The sequence below is a fragment of the Larus michahellis genome, chromosome 3 (genome assembly GCF_964199755.1).
Source record: "Larus michahellis chromosome 3, bLarMic1.1, whole genome shotgun sequence".
In the NCBI taxonomy this organism is placed as follows: domain Eukaryota; kingdom Metazoa; phylum Chordata; class Aves; order Charadriiformes; family Laridae; genus Larus; species Larus michahellis.
In genome coordinates this window covers 40,801,157-40,817,393 of record NC_133898.1, presented here as the reverse complement: position 1 = coordinate 40,817,393, position 16,237 = coordinate 40,801,157, and the positions used below count along the sequence as shown (strand labels likewise).

Below are 16,237 nucleotides of genomic sequence, written 5' to 3'. Positions count from 1 at the left end.
TTATGTGCTGTAATGGTTTGTTAGGTCTCAGCTTCTCGTCTTTGAACTGTTTCTGTTTTCACTAAGGTGCAAGTGGCTTACATCTCACTAAGCATGAAAACTTTCATGGTGGCTTGGATGCAATATCAGTTGGAGATGGGTTGTTCACTATCCTGACAACACTTAGTAAAAAAGCAACAACAGTGCAAGTGATGCTTCAGCCAATTCTTACCTACATGGCCTGTGGGTACATGGGAAGACAGGTAAGTTCCCTTAGGGCTGCTGTGCTTCAAGGGAATTATAGGCTAGTTGATGCTGTAACCTATAATAATCTCAGAAAACTGAACTAGTGCTATGTAAAAGAAGTGTTAACGTTTTTCCAACCTCACTTCACTTTCATGCTGAAGTTAGGAAGCCTCCCTCCGTTGCCCATGGTAGAGGGGGAGAGGGAGTTTCTGTAGGGACATTTTGACATTCCCGTAAACGTTCCTGGCTAAAGGCTTGAAGATGGATTGAATGTTTTATTGTGTTCAGGTGGGAAACACATTTATTGTGTTCATATTAGTGGATACTTTAAATGCTCAATATTCATATTTCCTTTCAGCTGCTTCCCCCCCATAGTTTGATCTTTTCCTACTACAAAGACTTCTCCTATGTAGGAGTGAACCATACGGAGCATGATATTGCTATTTTGTGGTATAGAGGTCAACCATGGTGGCATTTCCCCTCTGGGATTTTTGCCTACTAAAAAGGGAGACTAATGCGTATATCTGTCATGCTAATTTTGCATGAAACTGTGTATTTCTTAACTTTTTCTTCTAGGGTTCTCTCGCCACTTGTCAGTTATCTGAGCCACTGCTCTGGTTCATTTTACGGGTGTTGGATACAAGCGAGGCACTGAAGGCTTTCCATGACATGGGTAAGAATGTTTTTTCTTTCCCTGCATCAAGTAAAAGGTTTATTGTAGATTTTTTTGGTACTTAAAAAGGAATATAGATATGTCTGGAGGACCAAATTCACTAAATAGGCCTTTGCTTGCTTGGAATCTAATGCATGATTCTGAACAGCATTGGTTATTTTCCCCTCTGCCTGCGTTATACACAGGTGGTGTTCAGCTTATTTGTAACAACATGGTAACGAGTACAAGAGCCATTGTTAACACAGCAAGAAGTATGGTTTCGACTATTATGAAATTTCTTGATTCTGGTCCCACCAAAGCAACAGACAGCAGTTTGAAAGCTAGAGTGCTAGCTTCTGAGCCTGATAATGCAGAAGGAATTCACAATTTTGCGCCTTTGGGTAAGTAATACTTCTTTCTCTTACATTAATATACATTTGAATCTTTATCGAGTTCTTAACAAAAAATATTGCGATAGTGTCAAATGTTGCGATGCCATTAAATTGTCTAAACAGAGGGGTTGCTGGTGTTTCAAGAAGATGTTGGGGGAGGACGCTAGTTTGTGGATAGGGGAAAGAAGGAAAGGTTGTCCTCACTTACTACACTCTGATTCTCATCATGTAGTGTTCTCTGAGAGACGACCTGGCTTCATTTGGAATGAAAGTCTATCAAAGTGTGTCTGGGAATTAACCTCCAGCTGCTACTAGGCATTCAGTCCTAGAGCCACTTTAAAGTAAAACACCCCAAGTACCTGTAGTTTAAGCAGCACAAATCTGGTCTTGTGCCATACTACGTGCTAAAGAAGACATAGCCTAGATCTTCTTGCTTCATTCTTAACTCATGCTAAGATTAGAAAAATAAGGGGCTGTGGTCAGGTTCTTTGCTTCTGACGTCTTTGTTAGAAATAGGTTTTCATGTGAAACAAACCTTTTTAAAGAAAAAGGTTTGCAGATTTTGGTTATGGAGTCGCTTATGTTATCTTTATAATATTTAAAACTTCAAAGCCTTCGTTATGTTAACTATGAATTAACTGAGTTCAATTTCTAAGCATACTGTTCAACCTGCACCTTTTCGTAATGAACTCTTTATAGAAAGTTTAGGATTTTGGTAGCAAGTGTCCCCTAGCAAATTTTCAAGCATGTGCATATGGATGTGTAAACTGCCTGTTGTAAAACAGTCTACAAGTAAAAGAAAAATATCTCAGCAGTTGTCATTATTATACATGGGATGTTATCAATAAACCGAAACATGTGAGATAGGGTGGGAACAAAAAGTGTTTGCCGCAGTTCACGTTGTAAATTAATCTGGGTTTTATTAATAAACATTAATAATCAGTGTTAACGGTGCTTGTTTTGAAGGTTCCATCACCTCAAGCAGTCCCACTGCCCAGCCTGCTGAAGTGCTGTTACAGGCTACTCCTCCCCACAGGCGAGCTCGGTCTGCCGCGTGGTCGTATATATTTTTACCCGAGGAAGCTTGGTGCGACCTCACGATTCACCTCCCCGCGGCCGTGCTGCTCAAGGAGATCCACATCCAGCCTCACCTGGCCTCTCTGGCAAGTAAGTAGATTCACCAACATTGGTGCCGGTTTGAAAATTTGAAGGGTAGGATTTAGAAATGATACAAAGAGTATAATCAAAGGAACTAAAGTGGACAGATTGTTTGAAGAGTGCCTGTAAAATAAGTTGAAAAGTTTGCTAATTCTGCTTTCCTTGAGAAAGGCCCTGCCTCCGCTTGATTTCTTCTATCTCAGTACGTGTTTTGTGGCATTAAATTTGAATATTCCAAAAATCTTGCCAAACTTGCCAAAACTTGCCATAGTGATAATGTGATGTTTGTGAGGGGTCTTCAGGCAAAATGGTTTTGTATGGTGGTTGGAATAAAGCATGAGATTTTCAGCTCTTATTGTGATAGCCCTGCTTAGGGAAACGTGTCGCATTGTACACTGACAGGACTTCTCATCATCTTAAGTCTTTGAAATAAACTGTATACGCCATGTATCAAAATGCTTATGCATTTTAACATATTCCATTGCACAGGTCAAATATTCCAGCTGCAGTTCTGCAGTAGCGTTTGCCTAAGATTATTTCAGTCACATTGTTCTGTTTCTTTAACAGGGATACGTGTTTAACACTTAAAATTCAAACCAGTACAGATTTCTAAATAGTGTTAAACCTTCTTATCTTACTCTGTAGCTTGCCCTTCATCAGTATCTGTTGAAATAAGCGCAGATGGTGTCAATATGTTACCTTTGTCAACTCCTGTTATCACAAGTGGTCTCACCTATATAAAAATCCAGCTGGTAAAAGCTGAAGTTGCCTCAGCTGTCTGCCTCCGTCTCCATCGCCCTCGGGATGCCAGCACACTCGGCCTCTCTCAGATCAAGCTGTTAGGCCTCACGGCCTTCGGAAACACCTCGTCTGCAACCGTCAATAATCCATTCCTGCCCTCTGAGGATCAGGTCTCTAAAACAAGGTAAGCCTCTAATATCAGTGGACGGAGGCATGTTTGTGCCACTTCATGCTTTTGTCTTTTTTAGCGATGTTTTCTGCTCAGAGACAGATCTTTCAGGAGCAAACTCTATTCATGAGAACCTGTTTCTGCAGTTGAATTTTGACATTTGCAGAATCTGTTTCAAATATCTTACTTTCTTGGTAGTATGCTTAATCTGCATACGTAAAAGGGTGTGTTTCATCTCTGCAATGGTGAAAGAATACAAAGGATAGTAAAGCATTCAGAGTTGCAGTCTGAGTTTTTAATGGGTAGGCAGTTGTCATAAAAACTGAAGTAGCGACATATTTCTTATCCCTACTGAAGTCAACAGAGTTACATAAGTATCGGAGCAGGAATAGAAATAGGACAATGGGATGTTTTGTGGACGTCATATCTAATATTGCTGTTTGCAAACATTTGCAAAATAGGAACCGAATGTTGTTGTGATTTTGGCGTATCAGCAAGATTTCTTTCCAGAAGCTTTTATTTGGTTAGGTGGCATCTTGAGTTTCATACTCATTTGTAAAATAAAACCCTTAAGGATTTAATGAGTGAATTTTTGAGATTTCCTGGTTCTGAAATTTAACTTGCCAAATTGTAAAAATTTGTTACTTTTGAAATATTTCGGTTTTGAACCTTAATGTTTATAAATTTGAAAAAAGAGCATGGGAAAGTTTAAAAAACCTTCCTTCTTTTGCTGGGAAAAATTTTGAGAGTAAGTAAATTTATAGAACATGAATATTATCCAGTATATATTTGATAAAAGTTGTATAACTGAAATTGGTCTTTGATCTTCAATAGCAGTGAAGCAAATTTTCACAGCCAAATTTATATTATTGTTATTTGTGCTTCAGAAAAGGTTATCTTAAAGTCACACAAAACTAATCAGCATCTAAAGAAAGAAGGCGAGTGTACCTTCTTCGTGTCGTGAAATGTTTTATTGCGTGGTGGTGGTAGTAGTATGATAGATATATTCAATAAACTTGGATATAATTTTGGTTTAGACCTAACAGAAAACTTAATCATTTCTAAAATGATAAATATTTAGGAGTAAATAATTCCTAAAATAAAAGTAGAAACTTCACTTAAGGTCTGTATGCAAGTTTGCCTTTTTTTTGAACTGTGGGAGATAAGGTTAGCTGTGAAAATAAGTTAACCTGTTAGTTTAGAGTTTGTCAGTGAAATGATGCCGTTTATTTCACCTGCAACTTGATTGTCTGATTGTTTAAACAACATTGTAGTATACTTTTTATAAATAAAGTCTAGTCAATGTGTTTTCAAATTGATTCAATTACAATAGGTTTACTTTTCCAGATTTAATATTAAAAGGAATACTGAACAATATTGCTAAAGAATAAGAGAGGCATGGGGTAAATGCTGTGGATAACGGTTTTAATTTCTGCACTTTTGCTGTGTGCTTTTTAAATCAGGTTCGCTAAGGTTCACTGTAATTTATTGTAGATGTGTATGACTGTAAAAGGTTATAAAGTCAGGAAAGCTATGCAGGTGTATAATTTTAATGCCAACCACTCTTGCAGAATCTTGACCTCAAATACGAATAAATCCAGTGGTCCCCAAGTGAGGCAGTGTGCTGTTTCATGTTTCACATTTATGTTTTGGCCAGCTCCTTTTAATGTAACAAACAAACAAAACCTAACTCACAAAACACCACCACCTCCCCTGCACTTTCCCCCTGTATAAACACCTTCCCCTCCACATTCCCCCCAATAGGCTGACCCTGTTGGAAGAAGTATGTATGCGAATCGAGAAATCTTGAGAAACTTTAGTAATAAAGCTTGCAGGATCTTAACTCTTCCTGCCCGCAGACCTTGCCTTTCTTACGTTAAGCCAGTGATTACAACAGCATTGCTAATGTATAAAACTTTGTGGTTTTAAATTCAGTCATTTTAATTTGCTTTTCTCATATGATGTCTGATCATGTCACAGCAGTTTTCTGCAGTACTTGTCCTAGAATCTAATACAAGTAGTTATAGATGAAAAATAAAATAATAAGAAAATGCTATCTTAGCTCATTTTCATGTTTTCCTTTTCAGTATTGGATGGCTAAGATTATTGCACCACTGCCTCACTCACATAAGTGATTTAGAAGGAATGATGGCTAGTGCTGCAGCACCCACTGCTAATCTGTTGCAGACATGTGCTGCATTACTTATGTCACCTTACTGTGGTATGCACTCTCCAAACATTGAGGCTGTCCTTGTAAAAATTGGGCTTCAGTCCACCAGAATAGGCCTAAAATTGATTGACATTCTTCTAAGAAACTGCTCAGCATCAGGGAGCGATCCTGCAGGTGAGTGCAAAGTTTTTTTCTTTTCCGTTGTTGCTTAAAAACACTGCTTGAATAAATGTAGACATACAGGATATTTGCGTGTTACTTTCTTATTCTGAATTTGGGTTGCCAGAAGTTGCCGTTGTGCTTTGTTATGCTTCTAAGTATCACAGTCTTTGTATGTGGGTAGTTCTACAGCAGTAAAGCAGCGCAACCAGGGTTGTTTTGATTTTTGTGTAGAATACATAATTAGGTGAATGTTTTGAAGACATGAGAGTAGAACCTGCAGTATATTGTAAGCATGTCTTACTATATATACTGTGTCTAGATGTTTCAAAATACAGAGCATCCATGAGCAATGTTAAAGAAAACAAGTGCATAAAAATTTGGGCAGTAATAGTCTGTAGGACAGTATAAAGTCTGAATAGCACTAAACATTAAAAATACTTACAGGTGGAGGTACATAATCAAGACACTTGAACAACTAGTCTGTGTCCCACAGCAAAATTTTTCAGTACCTCTTCTGGTAATGCACTGGATTTTTGTATTTGTGATTCCATAGCACTTTGCTTTGGTGTTTAGTGGCTTTTAAGTAAAAGAAAGCTGGAATCAATATTCCCTGTTTTGAAATTGCTGATACTAACAGAAAACACTTTTCAAAATTATTTCCGTGACTTATTTTGCCGTGAGTTAACGTTTCAGTGTAGCCAACGGTCTTTTGCTGGAATGCTGTGAGACAGGAGAGTAGTTTCCTCTGGGGCAGGAGATGAGCACAGCAAGGAGAAGATGAATAGGAAATAATCTGAGGAAATCCTCGGCCTTATTCCCATTGATGGAAAATGGAGTTAAATAAGCTTCCATTTTGAAATAATTGTTTGCTTCTGTGAAGTACGATGTTGGAGAGCTCTGTTGGAATTAGTCATGTCTTTTTGGATCATATTGAGGAAAATCCTACTAGTTAAACCTTTAAGGCCTGTATCTGATGAATGTTGCAGTGATTTTTTCCTTTTCTAGCAAGGCTGAACATTGCATCGAACATACAAAATGCACAGTTTTGAGATAGTGTTGTGTGTAAGAATTGCATCCTTATGTTAATGGCTAAACTCAATTCAATGTTAATATTGTAATTCTATAATAATTTCATCAGTGCTTTTAAAAAATACATATGTAAGTACTTCTGTTATTTCCCCTCCTCCCTTTTTTTTTTTTTTTAATGCGGCAAGATCTGAATAGCCCTTTACTGTTTGGAAGATTAAATGGTCTCTCTTCTGACTCCACAATAGACATTCTTTATCAGCTTGGAACAACTCAAGACCCTGGAACAAAAGATAGGTAATGTATTTGGATTCTCATGTGGAAGTGTATACAAAAATAATCTGCTAAATAGTGGCTTGATGTTACTGCACAAAACAAGACTTTTAAAAATCTGATAGTTATGAGAGAGCGTTTTTTGCAAACGATGCAAGGAGTTAGGAGGGAAAGCTGGAAAGCTTCTTTAGATTTCTGCACTTTTAGGCTATCCCTCTTTTTTTGCTCTTATAAATGTGATAAAACTTCTAGTGTTCAACTGACTTTTCTCTCAAATACTCAAACTGGGATACTTGCTATGTTTTTTTTCTCTGTAGAAAGAAAACTTATATTTGCCTTTCCAAGAGAATAAGTATTTTTAATTAATTTTTCCCCTGTTAGTGATCTAAGTCTTGAGAAAACAGGGTTTGAAGTCACTCTTGAACTTTGCTTCAAAGGAAGAGATAAACGTGTAATTCAGATTACTAAAAGACAGCAAGCTAATTTATTTTTGAGTGTTTCTTTGACCCTTTGTAATGTACTACATCATCTTGCCTTCCAGAATTCAAGCATTGCTGAAATGGGTCAGCGATTCCGCAAGAGTTGCAGCTATGAAAAAAAGTGGCCGGGTCAGCTACATTTGTCCAAATAGCTCGACAAGAGAGTATGGTCTTTTGATGCCGTCTCCTTCCCATTTGCATTGCGTAGCAGCAATTTTGTGGCATAGTTATGAATTGCTTGTTGAATATGATTTACCAGCGTTGCTGGACAGAGAGCTCTTTGAGTAAGTAAAACAAAGTCTTGCACCACATACTTTTTAAAACTGAGTTGTTTCGTTCACTGAAATGGTATGACTTGAAGTGCACTCGTGAAACAGTAGTGGAAATTGTCATCCCTGAAGCTAATTGACGGAGTGAATGCATAAAGATATTTAAACAGGTAGTTTTGTAGCTCTAAACCGAAAACTGCACTTCACATATTCCAGGTATAATTGTGTCCAAAACCAAAAATCCAAAACAAAACAGCAAATCCATGTATATACTTGCACATATATAAAAGGTAAACTGTTGCATGTTTTTGGTTTTGTTTTGGTTTTTTGATGGATAACCCAGGGCTGCTGTTTTTGAAATTGAGTGTTGGCAGTAACTTTCACAGTAGCTATAAATCATGATCTTCATTAGTATCCTGTTATAAAAGCATTTGTTTATTATTCATGGAATCCAATATCTGTAACTGATAGCTAAGAGCTAGGGTGTGGGGGGGGTATTTTTTTAGTTGCCACTTTTGTTCCAGCCGTAGTCTGATTTGAAAGAAACAAAGCATAAAATCTTGAGTGAATCTTGAACTATGGATTTGCTGGATGTTGTTTGATTCTAAAGGAAAGTTCACCCTAAACACCAAATATATACTTTTGGTGTTTACAGACTGAAAATATGTGAGGTAACGTTCCTAATTTATGTTGCTTAATCATCTCTTCTGTTTCAACAAAACAAAAAAGAGACGCCACATGGCTTTGTTTCATGAATATTACAGAAATACAGCTGTTAAATTCCTGTATCTAGTAAAGCATCTTTCCTTTCTACCATTAAATAAAATTCCAGTTAATAAAAGGAGCTTTGATAGCACATAATTTTTTTGTTGCCCTTAGGAAACATTCATGTATTCCTGCTACCTCACTGTCTTCTATTAGCCACAGTCAAACATTTAAGCACTCAGGTGTACAAATTACAGAAGAGCTCCCTGTGCTCCTACCAATAACCGTATGTGCAGTCCGATGGTCTTTAGATACGTGACTACAAGCTAGAACTTTTCCAAAGACACTTCAGTGATACTGTCATAGAAATAATTGTTAATTCAAAATAAGCTTGTTCATTTTGGGAATCAATTTAAGGATTTTAAATTGCAGGTCAATTAGTCCTTCCAGGAATACATTTTAACAGAAATATATTTTCAGGATGGATTTTAACAATTTTAACATTTGAAAAGGAAGAACTCTAACAGAAATAGACTTCTTAAAATGGATAGCCTATTTTGATTTGTACTAACGTAAAAGTGGGTTTCACAACAAAATTCCTGTCTTTTGGAGGAGAGTATGTTGTTTTCATCCCAGTACGAAATGAAGGAATACTAATAAAACTATTGTACCTAGTTTGAATATGCATGTTGCAATATAGCCCTGTTCCTCTACATCATGCCACATAAAACTATAATTCATATCAGCCAACATCTGGAGCAAATTATAAAATACATTTTTAATAAATAGAGGAGGATTGTTGTGAGACTTTTAAGGCTAAATAAGTCTTCTAATAAAAATAACTTCTCATGTGTATGCTTCATCCTCTTTGATATTTTAAATTTTGAAATATTTTCATTGATTCTAGCTATAACTCCTAGTTTCTCCTTCATGTGTTATTTCACTTTTGTCTTGGATATATTTTCGTATCATCCCCATTTTCCATTACAATAGTTCTGCTTTGGGCAATGGATACTAATTTATTCCTCAGTTATTTTTTAATATCTAGTTGGAAAAGAATCTTATTTTTCACAGAGCATGAACTTACCCAGAAAATTTTGGCTGAAGGATTGTGTGAATATATAGTTGGAGAAGAGTTTAAGTGTACCTTTGTTGTATGTGGGCTTTGGGAAATTTTGACTCTCTTCTCAAAGTTATGGGTCATTTCTTCACTGAGGTGACTTTTTAATGTTTTATCTTGGAGAGGGTGTTTTATCAGCCATTCACTAGAGCGTAATGATAAAGCTAACTTTGGGTTAGACCCATGTTCTGTTCTAGACTCTTAGTGTCCCTTAGACTAAACATAGAATAACACTTCCATCCGGAAGAAGGGAAAACAATTCTTATATTCAGACGGGAATGTGATATATGATGATACATCCAAACTTATTTTAAAAACTAACATTGAAGTGGCACGAAGTGTGCATACACCTATGTATGTAAAGGTTAAGATAATGTAACTTATATATGGTGTTACAGTACTGTGAATGCAGTTCAGAAAACTGATTGGTTGGGTTTTTTGAATACTTCACCTACTCTGAGCAAGTCTATGCGAAGAAATGATGATTTCGCTATTTTACAAATACCACTTCTGAAATTTAAGCTGAATAATTTAAGCTAAATTAGCTTTTGCGTTCATGTGCCTTGGATTAGCATTCAAGCACATGGTATTTGCATGGAAGTGGGTTCAAAAATAGATGGGCTTTTAGTATCTCTGAGGAATAATTCTGTTGTTAACTTGTGTCCTAAGTTCTAGTTGAGTAAGGATAGCGAGGGTAACATCATTCAACCAACAAGATTGTTGCTGCTTTCATTTTTTTTTTGGAACATCTTTAGGTAGAACCTTAATAAAACAAATTAAAAAAAATGGGAACATGTTAAAATACTTTTAGTTCTTACAAGGGGTTAAGAGAGCTTTATGTAAATGAGTGTGTGTATGTGATCCTAGTAGCTGCAGCTTAGGGAGTGGAAGCACGAAGAGGGTGCAGTTGGCTAAAAATGTGGAAATTATGTGACAGCTGTCAAAAGACTGAAATCCTGTCTTTCACGTGCAGCATGCCAAAAAAAGTCGGCTTATTTCTATTTTAAATACAGTATGATGAAAGAAATTTAGACATAGGGTTGAGGAATGCCTTTTGGGTAATGAATGTCCTGCAAAGAGTGTGATGGAAGTAAGGCTTTCAAGCTTAGCTCAGTGTGTTTTACAACAGCTTCTACAGTAGTTAATCGTAAAGGTAGAAAGATGTTTTATGAACCAATGAAGAAAAGGGACTATGAGTGGCAAACTGTGTTGACGTGATTTTCTGTCTTCTGCAGGTCACTGTTTAACTGGTCCATGTCTCTTCCCTGCAACATGGTTTTGAAGAAAGCTGTTGACAGTTTGCTTTGCTCAATGTGCCACATCCACCCAAATTACTTTTCCTTGCTCATGGGATGGATGGGTATTACTCCTCCTCCAATGCAGTGTCAACACAGACTGTCCATGACTGATGACAGCAAAAAGCAGGACCTTAGTTCGTCTTTAACAGATGACTCTAAAAACGCACAAGCCCCTCTTGCACTAACAGAGTCTCACCTGGCTACTCTTGCTGCCTCATCTCAGTCTCCTGAAGCTATCAAGCAATTATTGGACTCAGGTTTGCCTTCACTGCTTGTAAGAAGTCTTGCTAGTTTTTGCTTTAACCATACTTCTAGCTCTGACTGCACTGCACAATCAATGGATATCCCCCAGGACAGGCTCAGGAGGCATCATGTTCCGCAGCACTTTAATAAAATGCCCATCACGGCAGACCTGGTTGCTCCTGTTCTCAGGTTTTTGACAGACGTTGGCAACAGTCACATGATGAAGGATTGGTTGGGTGGCTCTGAAGTCAATCCATTGTGGACAGCACTTTTATTTCTGTTGTGCCATTCTGGTGCTACTTCTGGAGGACACAATGTGACAGCACAACAGACCAGCGCAAGATCTAGCTTGCTTTCGTCAACTGTAACAACAGGGTTGACCACTCAGCAGCGGACAGCAATTGAAAATGCAACAGTTGCTTTCTTCTTACAGTGCATTTCTTGCCATCCTAATAACCAGAGACTTATGGCACAGGTGAGAGAGGAAAAAAAATGTTTTCATTTCTTTATTCATAACTACAGCCAACTTTTAAACATTTTTATTTTTCTTTAGCTTTCTTTAAAATAACTTTAATCTGTCATTGACTGGAAAAGTTTTGTATATAGCCTGCACAATCTGTGACCAGGGAAATGTCGGCTATTGCAGAATATGGCTTTGCATCTGGTATTCTAATGCAAATTCAGCTATTTTCCTCACATTTGTTAGCCTTGCAGACCTAGTTGAATAAAAGTATAATTAAAAAAAGATTTTTCAAGATTTAAGAATCACAATGCCCTGGGGACAGGTGGACTTCAGTAAAAAAAATCAGTAGCTGGTAGTAATCCTGCGTTATGCAGTGGGAAATTTTTGCTTTAGGAATTTGAAAGCTATTTTTCTAAATACTTTTATCTTCAGTTTTTTATCTTTTTGAGTAGTTATGTGTTTACAATTACTTAGATGCTGTAGCCAATGTCTTGAACTTTTTTTTTAAAAAAAAAGACCAAACTTATTTGCTGCTAGTATTTTCCTCAATGGTCACTTCTGATCTGGTTTGATAACTGGAAGGTAGATCTTAGGCACTGCCTATTATGGCTGTGTAGAGCTATATTTTATGGACCTAAATATAGAAATATTTTAAATCTGATGTCATTTTGCATTCCCAGGTTCTCTGTGAATTGTTCCAGTCCTCTCCTCAGCGTGGGAACCTTCCAACCTCTGGAAACATTTCAGGATTTATTAGGAGGCTTTTTTTGCAACTGATGCTAGAGGATGAGAAAGTGACTTTGTTTCTTCAATCCCCGTGTCCAGTAAGAATTTCTAATAACTGTATGGAGAACATGGAATAAATTTAGCCTTAATAAAAAAAATATAAAAATCTGGGTATATTCAACTTTGAAATGTCAGATGGCAGCTTTTCCTACTCTACACATTGCGGAATTTTGGAAAAGAACGTGTTGGTGAATTGTAACTCGGTATTTTAAAAGGAAATTTAAGGCACTGTTTAAGACAAAGCCATCTTGTTGAAAATATATTGCTTCTGAAAGAATTGACAACTGAAATTTATCTTATGTAAGACTTCTTTAATAGTATCCTTACGCATTAGCAGCAAATATAGATACAAGTTCTCGTCCTTCCAGCAGTTCTTCATTATCAGTTTCATTGAGGAACAGTCGAAGTTTTGATGCTTCAAAACTGGCAGAGATCCTTCAGCATTAATCAAAACACCATGAATAAATTCTTGAGTGACAAATACTTGACTTAATCGATAAAGCAGATGTATGCTTTTATACTTCCACATGCTTCACCATAAAATAGAATTATAATTAATGACTGCAGTGCTATGCTTTTAATTGAATGCTTTGAATAAAGAAATATAGGAAAACCAGAAGTTATTAAACAAGGAAAAATTATTTTCTGCTTTGGTTTCTGCTGTTCTTACTACATCTCAGAAGTACAGTACTACATGAGATATATGACAGGGAAACTGGCTAGATAGTACAAAATGGAAATGGAGAAACAAATACAGTTTTAGTGCAAACATTTAAATGTTTTGTTTTAACCTGGCTGAGATGATTTTTTAACATGGCCATTGGTAACGTGAAGGTAACATCAATTCTCTAATAATGTGTTTTGCATGGAACAGATTTTCACAAAATGTTACTAGGCAGGTAAAAGCAGAAAAAATATCTTGAAAAGTAGTTGTCAAATAATTGAGTTTCTTCTGTTAAAAACACCAGGAAACAATCTGTCTCTTATTACAGAGGAGAAGATGATTTTAACATCCAGAGAGAAACCTTTAAAATAGTGTGGATGTGCAGAATATACTTCTAGCATATTCAACAACATAACCCATCAAAGACTGGATCCTCACTTTAATCTCTTCTTACCAAACCTGTGTTTTATAAGCTAAACTCTGATTGTCATCAAGCATTACATTTGTTTGATAATCTTGCACAATGATAAATTGGTTCCGTATGTGAGTATTAGTAAACAGTTCTCCTGATAAGAGGAGGAAGGGGACCAGTGGCACTATCATTGCAGAAAAAGGCTGTAAAAAGTTACTGCAAGCAAAGAATGACAGAAAACATGAACAGAGCTCAGACTAAAATATGTTATGTTAAAATATTTGAAATGTTTTAACTATTAGTGACTTAGTTATCTGTCATAATAGCAAAAAGTAGATATTAAATCTAGAATAAACTTCATCCTCAAGTCAGAGCAATAGGGAAATGACATCTTTCTCTACTCTAAGTATATTGTAATTTTCCTAATTTATTTTCAGAATTAAGTTTTAATTTCATAAATCATTGCAAGTCGCAGATACTCAGTTTTTCTGACATAAACAGCTATATGAAACGATTGGGTTTTTTTTAACAAATATGTTGTAGTGTTTCTGATTCTAAAAATACTCTAGACTTTGAAGCAAATTCTTTAGAGTTAAAAAATTGAACTGTTTTTTTTTTTTAACTTTTCAAAAAATTGAACTCCTTATTTTATGCATTTTATTGTATACCTCCAAAGTTGAAGGACGTGTCAGTTTTCTTTTTAGCACACAAAAGATGTAACTTTACTTTGCTGAGTTGAATTTATAAGGACTTAGTGTGTTAACTTATTTCTGAATGTTAAAATCATGTTAAGTGTCAACTTTTTTCTTTTTTTTTTCTCATTCAGCTGTACAAAGGTAGAATCAATGCTACTAGTCATGTAATTCAACATCCAATGTATGGAGCTGGACACAAATTTCGTACTCTTCATTTGCCTGTCTCAACAACACTAGCGGAGGTTCTTGATCGTGTGTCAGGCAAGTTTGCAATAGTTCATATTTTGTTTGTTTGGTTTTTTAAGATACAGTTTCAAAAAAAGCCCCCAAAACAACACCAAAAAAAACCTGCATAAACCAAGTAAGTCTAAGATATATATTTGCAGTGTTCATCAGTAATTGCAGAATATGAAAGTTTAAGTTGTAAGTTTTTGCATATGCCTTATATATTCCACGTAAAATGCACTTTTATTGCTCAAATACAATTTTTTCCTTCTATAAAGCTCAGGTGGAGAAGGTGGGGTTTTTGTTTCGTTCTTTATTTGTTTGGATGGGGGCTTGTTGGTTGGTTGGTTATTTTGGGGGTATTTGTTTGCTTTTTAATATTAATGTGTTCTCAAATCTCTTGAGATATTTGCAAGACCGTACAAAAGACGCTGCAAATATCTGTCTTTAAAATGCCCTGTCTTTCATCCAGTCACCTAAATATTCCCAAATTATGTCAATTAAATATCCGGGAACTTAAGTTTATCTCAAGATGGAGGTGAAATTGTGTTGCTATGAAAAGGGCATCAATGAAGGCTCCATCTAATTTCTGTGGTTATGCCTTTGCCTGAACATGTGAATTTGCTCACTAAATGGAGATTGAAAACCATAATTCACTTTTAGAGATAGATTTAAAAAATATATACAATGAGAGGATAATGTCAAGGCAAGAATTTATTTGTTAGGGTTTTTTTTTGAAGTTCAGGACTTTCAATTACACTGCTTGAACATACATGGAGAGATGAACCGCCCTGTAGGGAGCTCTGTTGATCAGGTCTCCGCAGACCATAATACAAGTTTTGACACCTGAATGGTAGATGTCTTAATCTTAAAATTAATCCCACCTTGAACTTTAGTGTTTATTCAGTACTTCAGAAAATAGAGCTGTATGTTAAAGGTTAAAGTTAGTGATCTTTTTTTAAATGTAGTTAGAGTAGAATGCGTACTAAGGGTGTTGCATCCATGCTAGAGCTCTCTAGGTAAAACCAGCAAGATGCAAGTTGATTCTCCTCAGGTAAGAAATAGAGGGAAATTTGGTAGGTCTCGTTACATCAAAAATCATTTTTAAGCAAGTCTAATTAAAAAACAAACAAACAAACAAAAAAAAACCCAGCACATCCTCTTTACTCTTAATACGTGGTTCTTAGTAATAGCAAAGTTAAGGATCATCACGGCAGTTATGATTTTGCCATTTTGCAGATGTGCACTGAAGTGTGTGCCCTAGCTGCACACATACCTGACTAGGTTTGTATGTTCTTGATGTAGATATATTTGTATGTGTAATTTTTTGGAACTCAGTGCAGATCAACTTTAATTTCTGAAGCGTATCTTCGTGGAGTTCAGAGGAACTATTGCCTTATTATATCTACTGAAGATCTTTACATCAAAATTGTTAATAAATTCATTAGAGCAGTAAGTATGTTATCTAACAAGGTGATAAAGTACTAAAAAGATATTTGGCAGAACACTAGACAGAACATGTGCTTTGGGATTTTAATTAAAAAAATAGTAAAGCCTAGAAAAATATTTGACGCTTATTTATCAGGGAATAATCTACTATTTCTGGTAGAGTTCTGTATTCATTGACTGTCCAGGCACGGTCATGTGTGGAGTGTGACCAAGGTTTTTTAGATCCTCGTACAATTTATGGTCAGAATTTCTGTAACGGGTGGGGTGGTCACCCCGTAGGAGGCAGGGATCAGTTGTTGAGCAGTGACATAAACTGTACTGAATAGCTGCCTTAGTGGTGTATTGTAGTCAGCTTGATAGCCAGTGCTCATAGGGACTGGGCAGGGGAATGTGATGATGTGGTGTACTGTAATGCCTGTAATTGAAATTGATCAGCTGCTGACTTTGTAGGGCACCGTAAC

At 36.3% G+C, this 16,237-nt stretch overlaps 1 protein-coding gene across 11 annotated transcripts in view; it reads left to right on the top strand.

Moving 5' to 3' along the window:
- The window catches only part of BIRC6 (baculoviral IAP repeat containing 6), a 186,376-nt gene that overhangs the window by 96,357 nt on the left and 73,782 nt on the right, over positions 1–16,237 (top strand). For 10 of the 11 annotated variants that reach the window (XM_074579876.1, XM_074579873.1, XM_074579869.1 and 7 more), the window contains 11 exons: positions 67–242; positions 802–898; positions 1,084–1,278; positions 2,236–2,436; positions 3,073–3,352; positions 5,425–5,681; positions 6,884–6,992; positions 7,510–7,731; positions 10,777–11,557; positions 12,226–12,369; positions 14,234–14,363. In XM_074579876.1, the coding sequence (XP_074435977.1) occupies positions 67–242; positions 802–898; positions 1,084–1,278; positions 2,236–2,436; positions 3,073–3,352; positions 5,425–5,681; positions 6,884–6,992; positions 7,510–7,731; positions 10,777–11,557; positions 12,226–12,369; positions 14,234–14,363 (2,592 nt within the window). The remainder of the gene's footprint in view (positions 1–66; positions 243–801; positions 899–1,083; positions 1,279–2,235; positions 2,437–3,072; positions 3,353–5,424; positions 5,682–6,883; positions 6,993–7,509; positions 7,732–10,776; positions 11,558–12,225; positions 12,370–14,233; positions 14,364–16,237) is intronic. The other variant, XM_074579870.1, reaches the window with a different exon arrangement.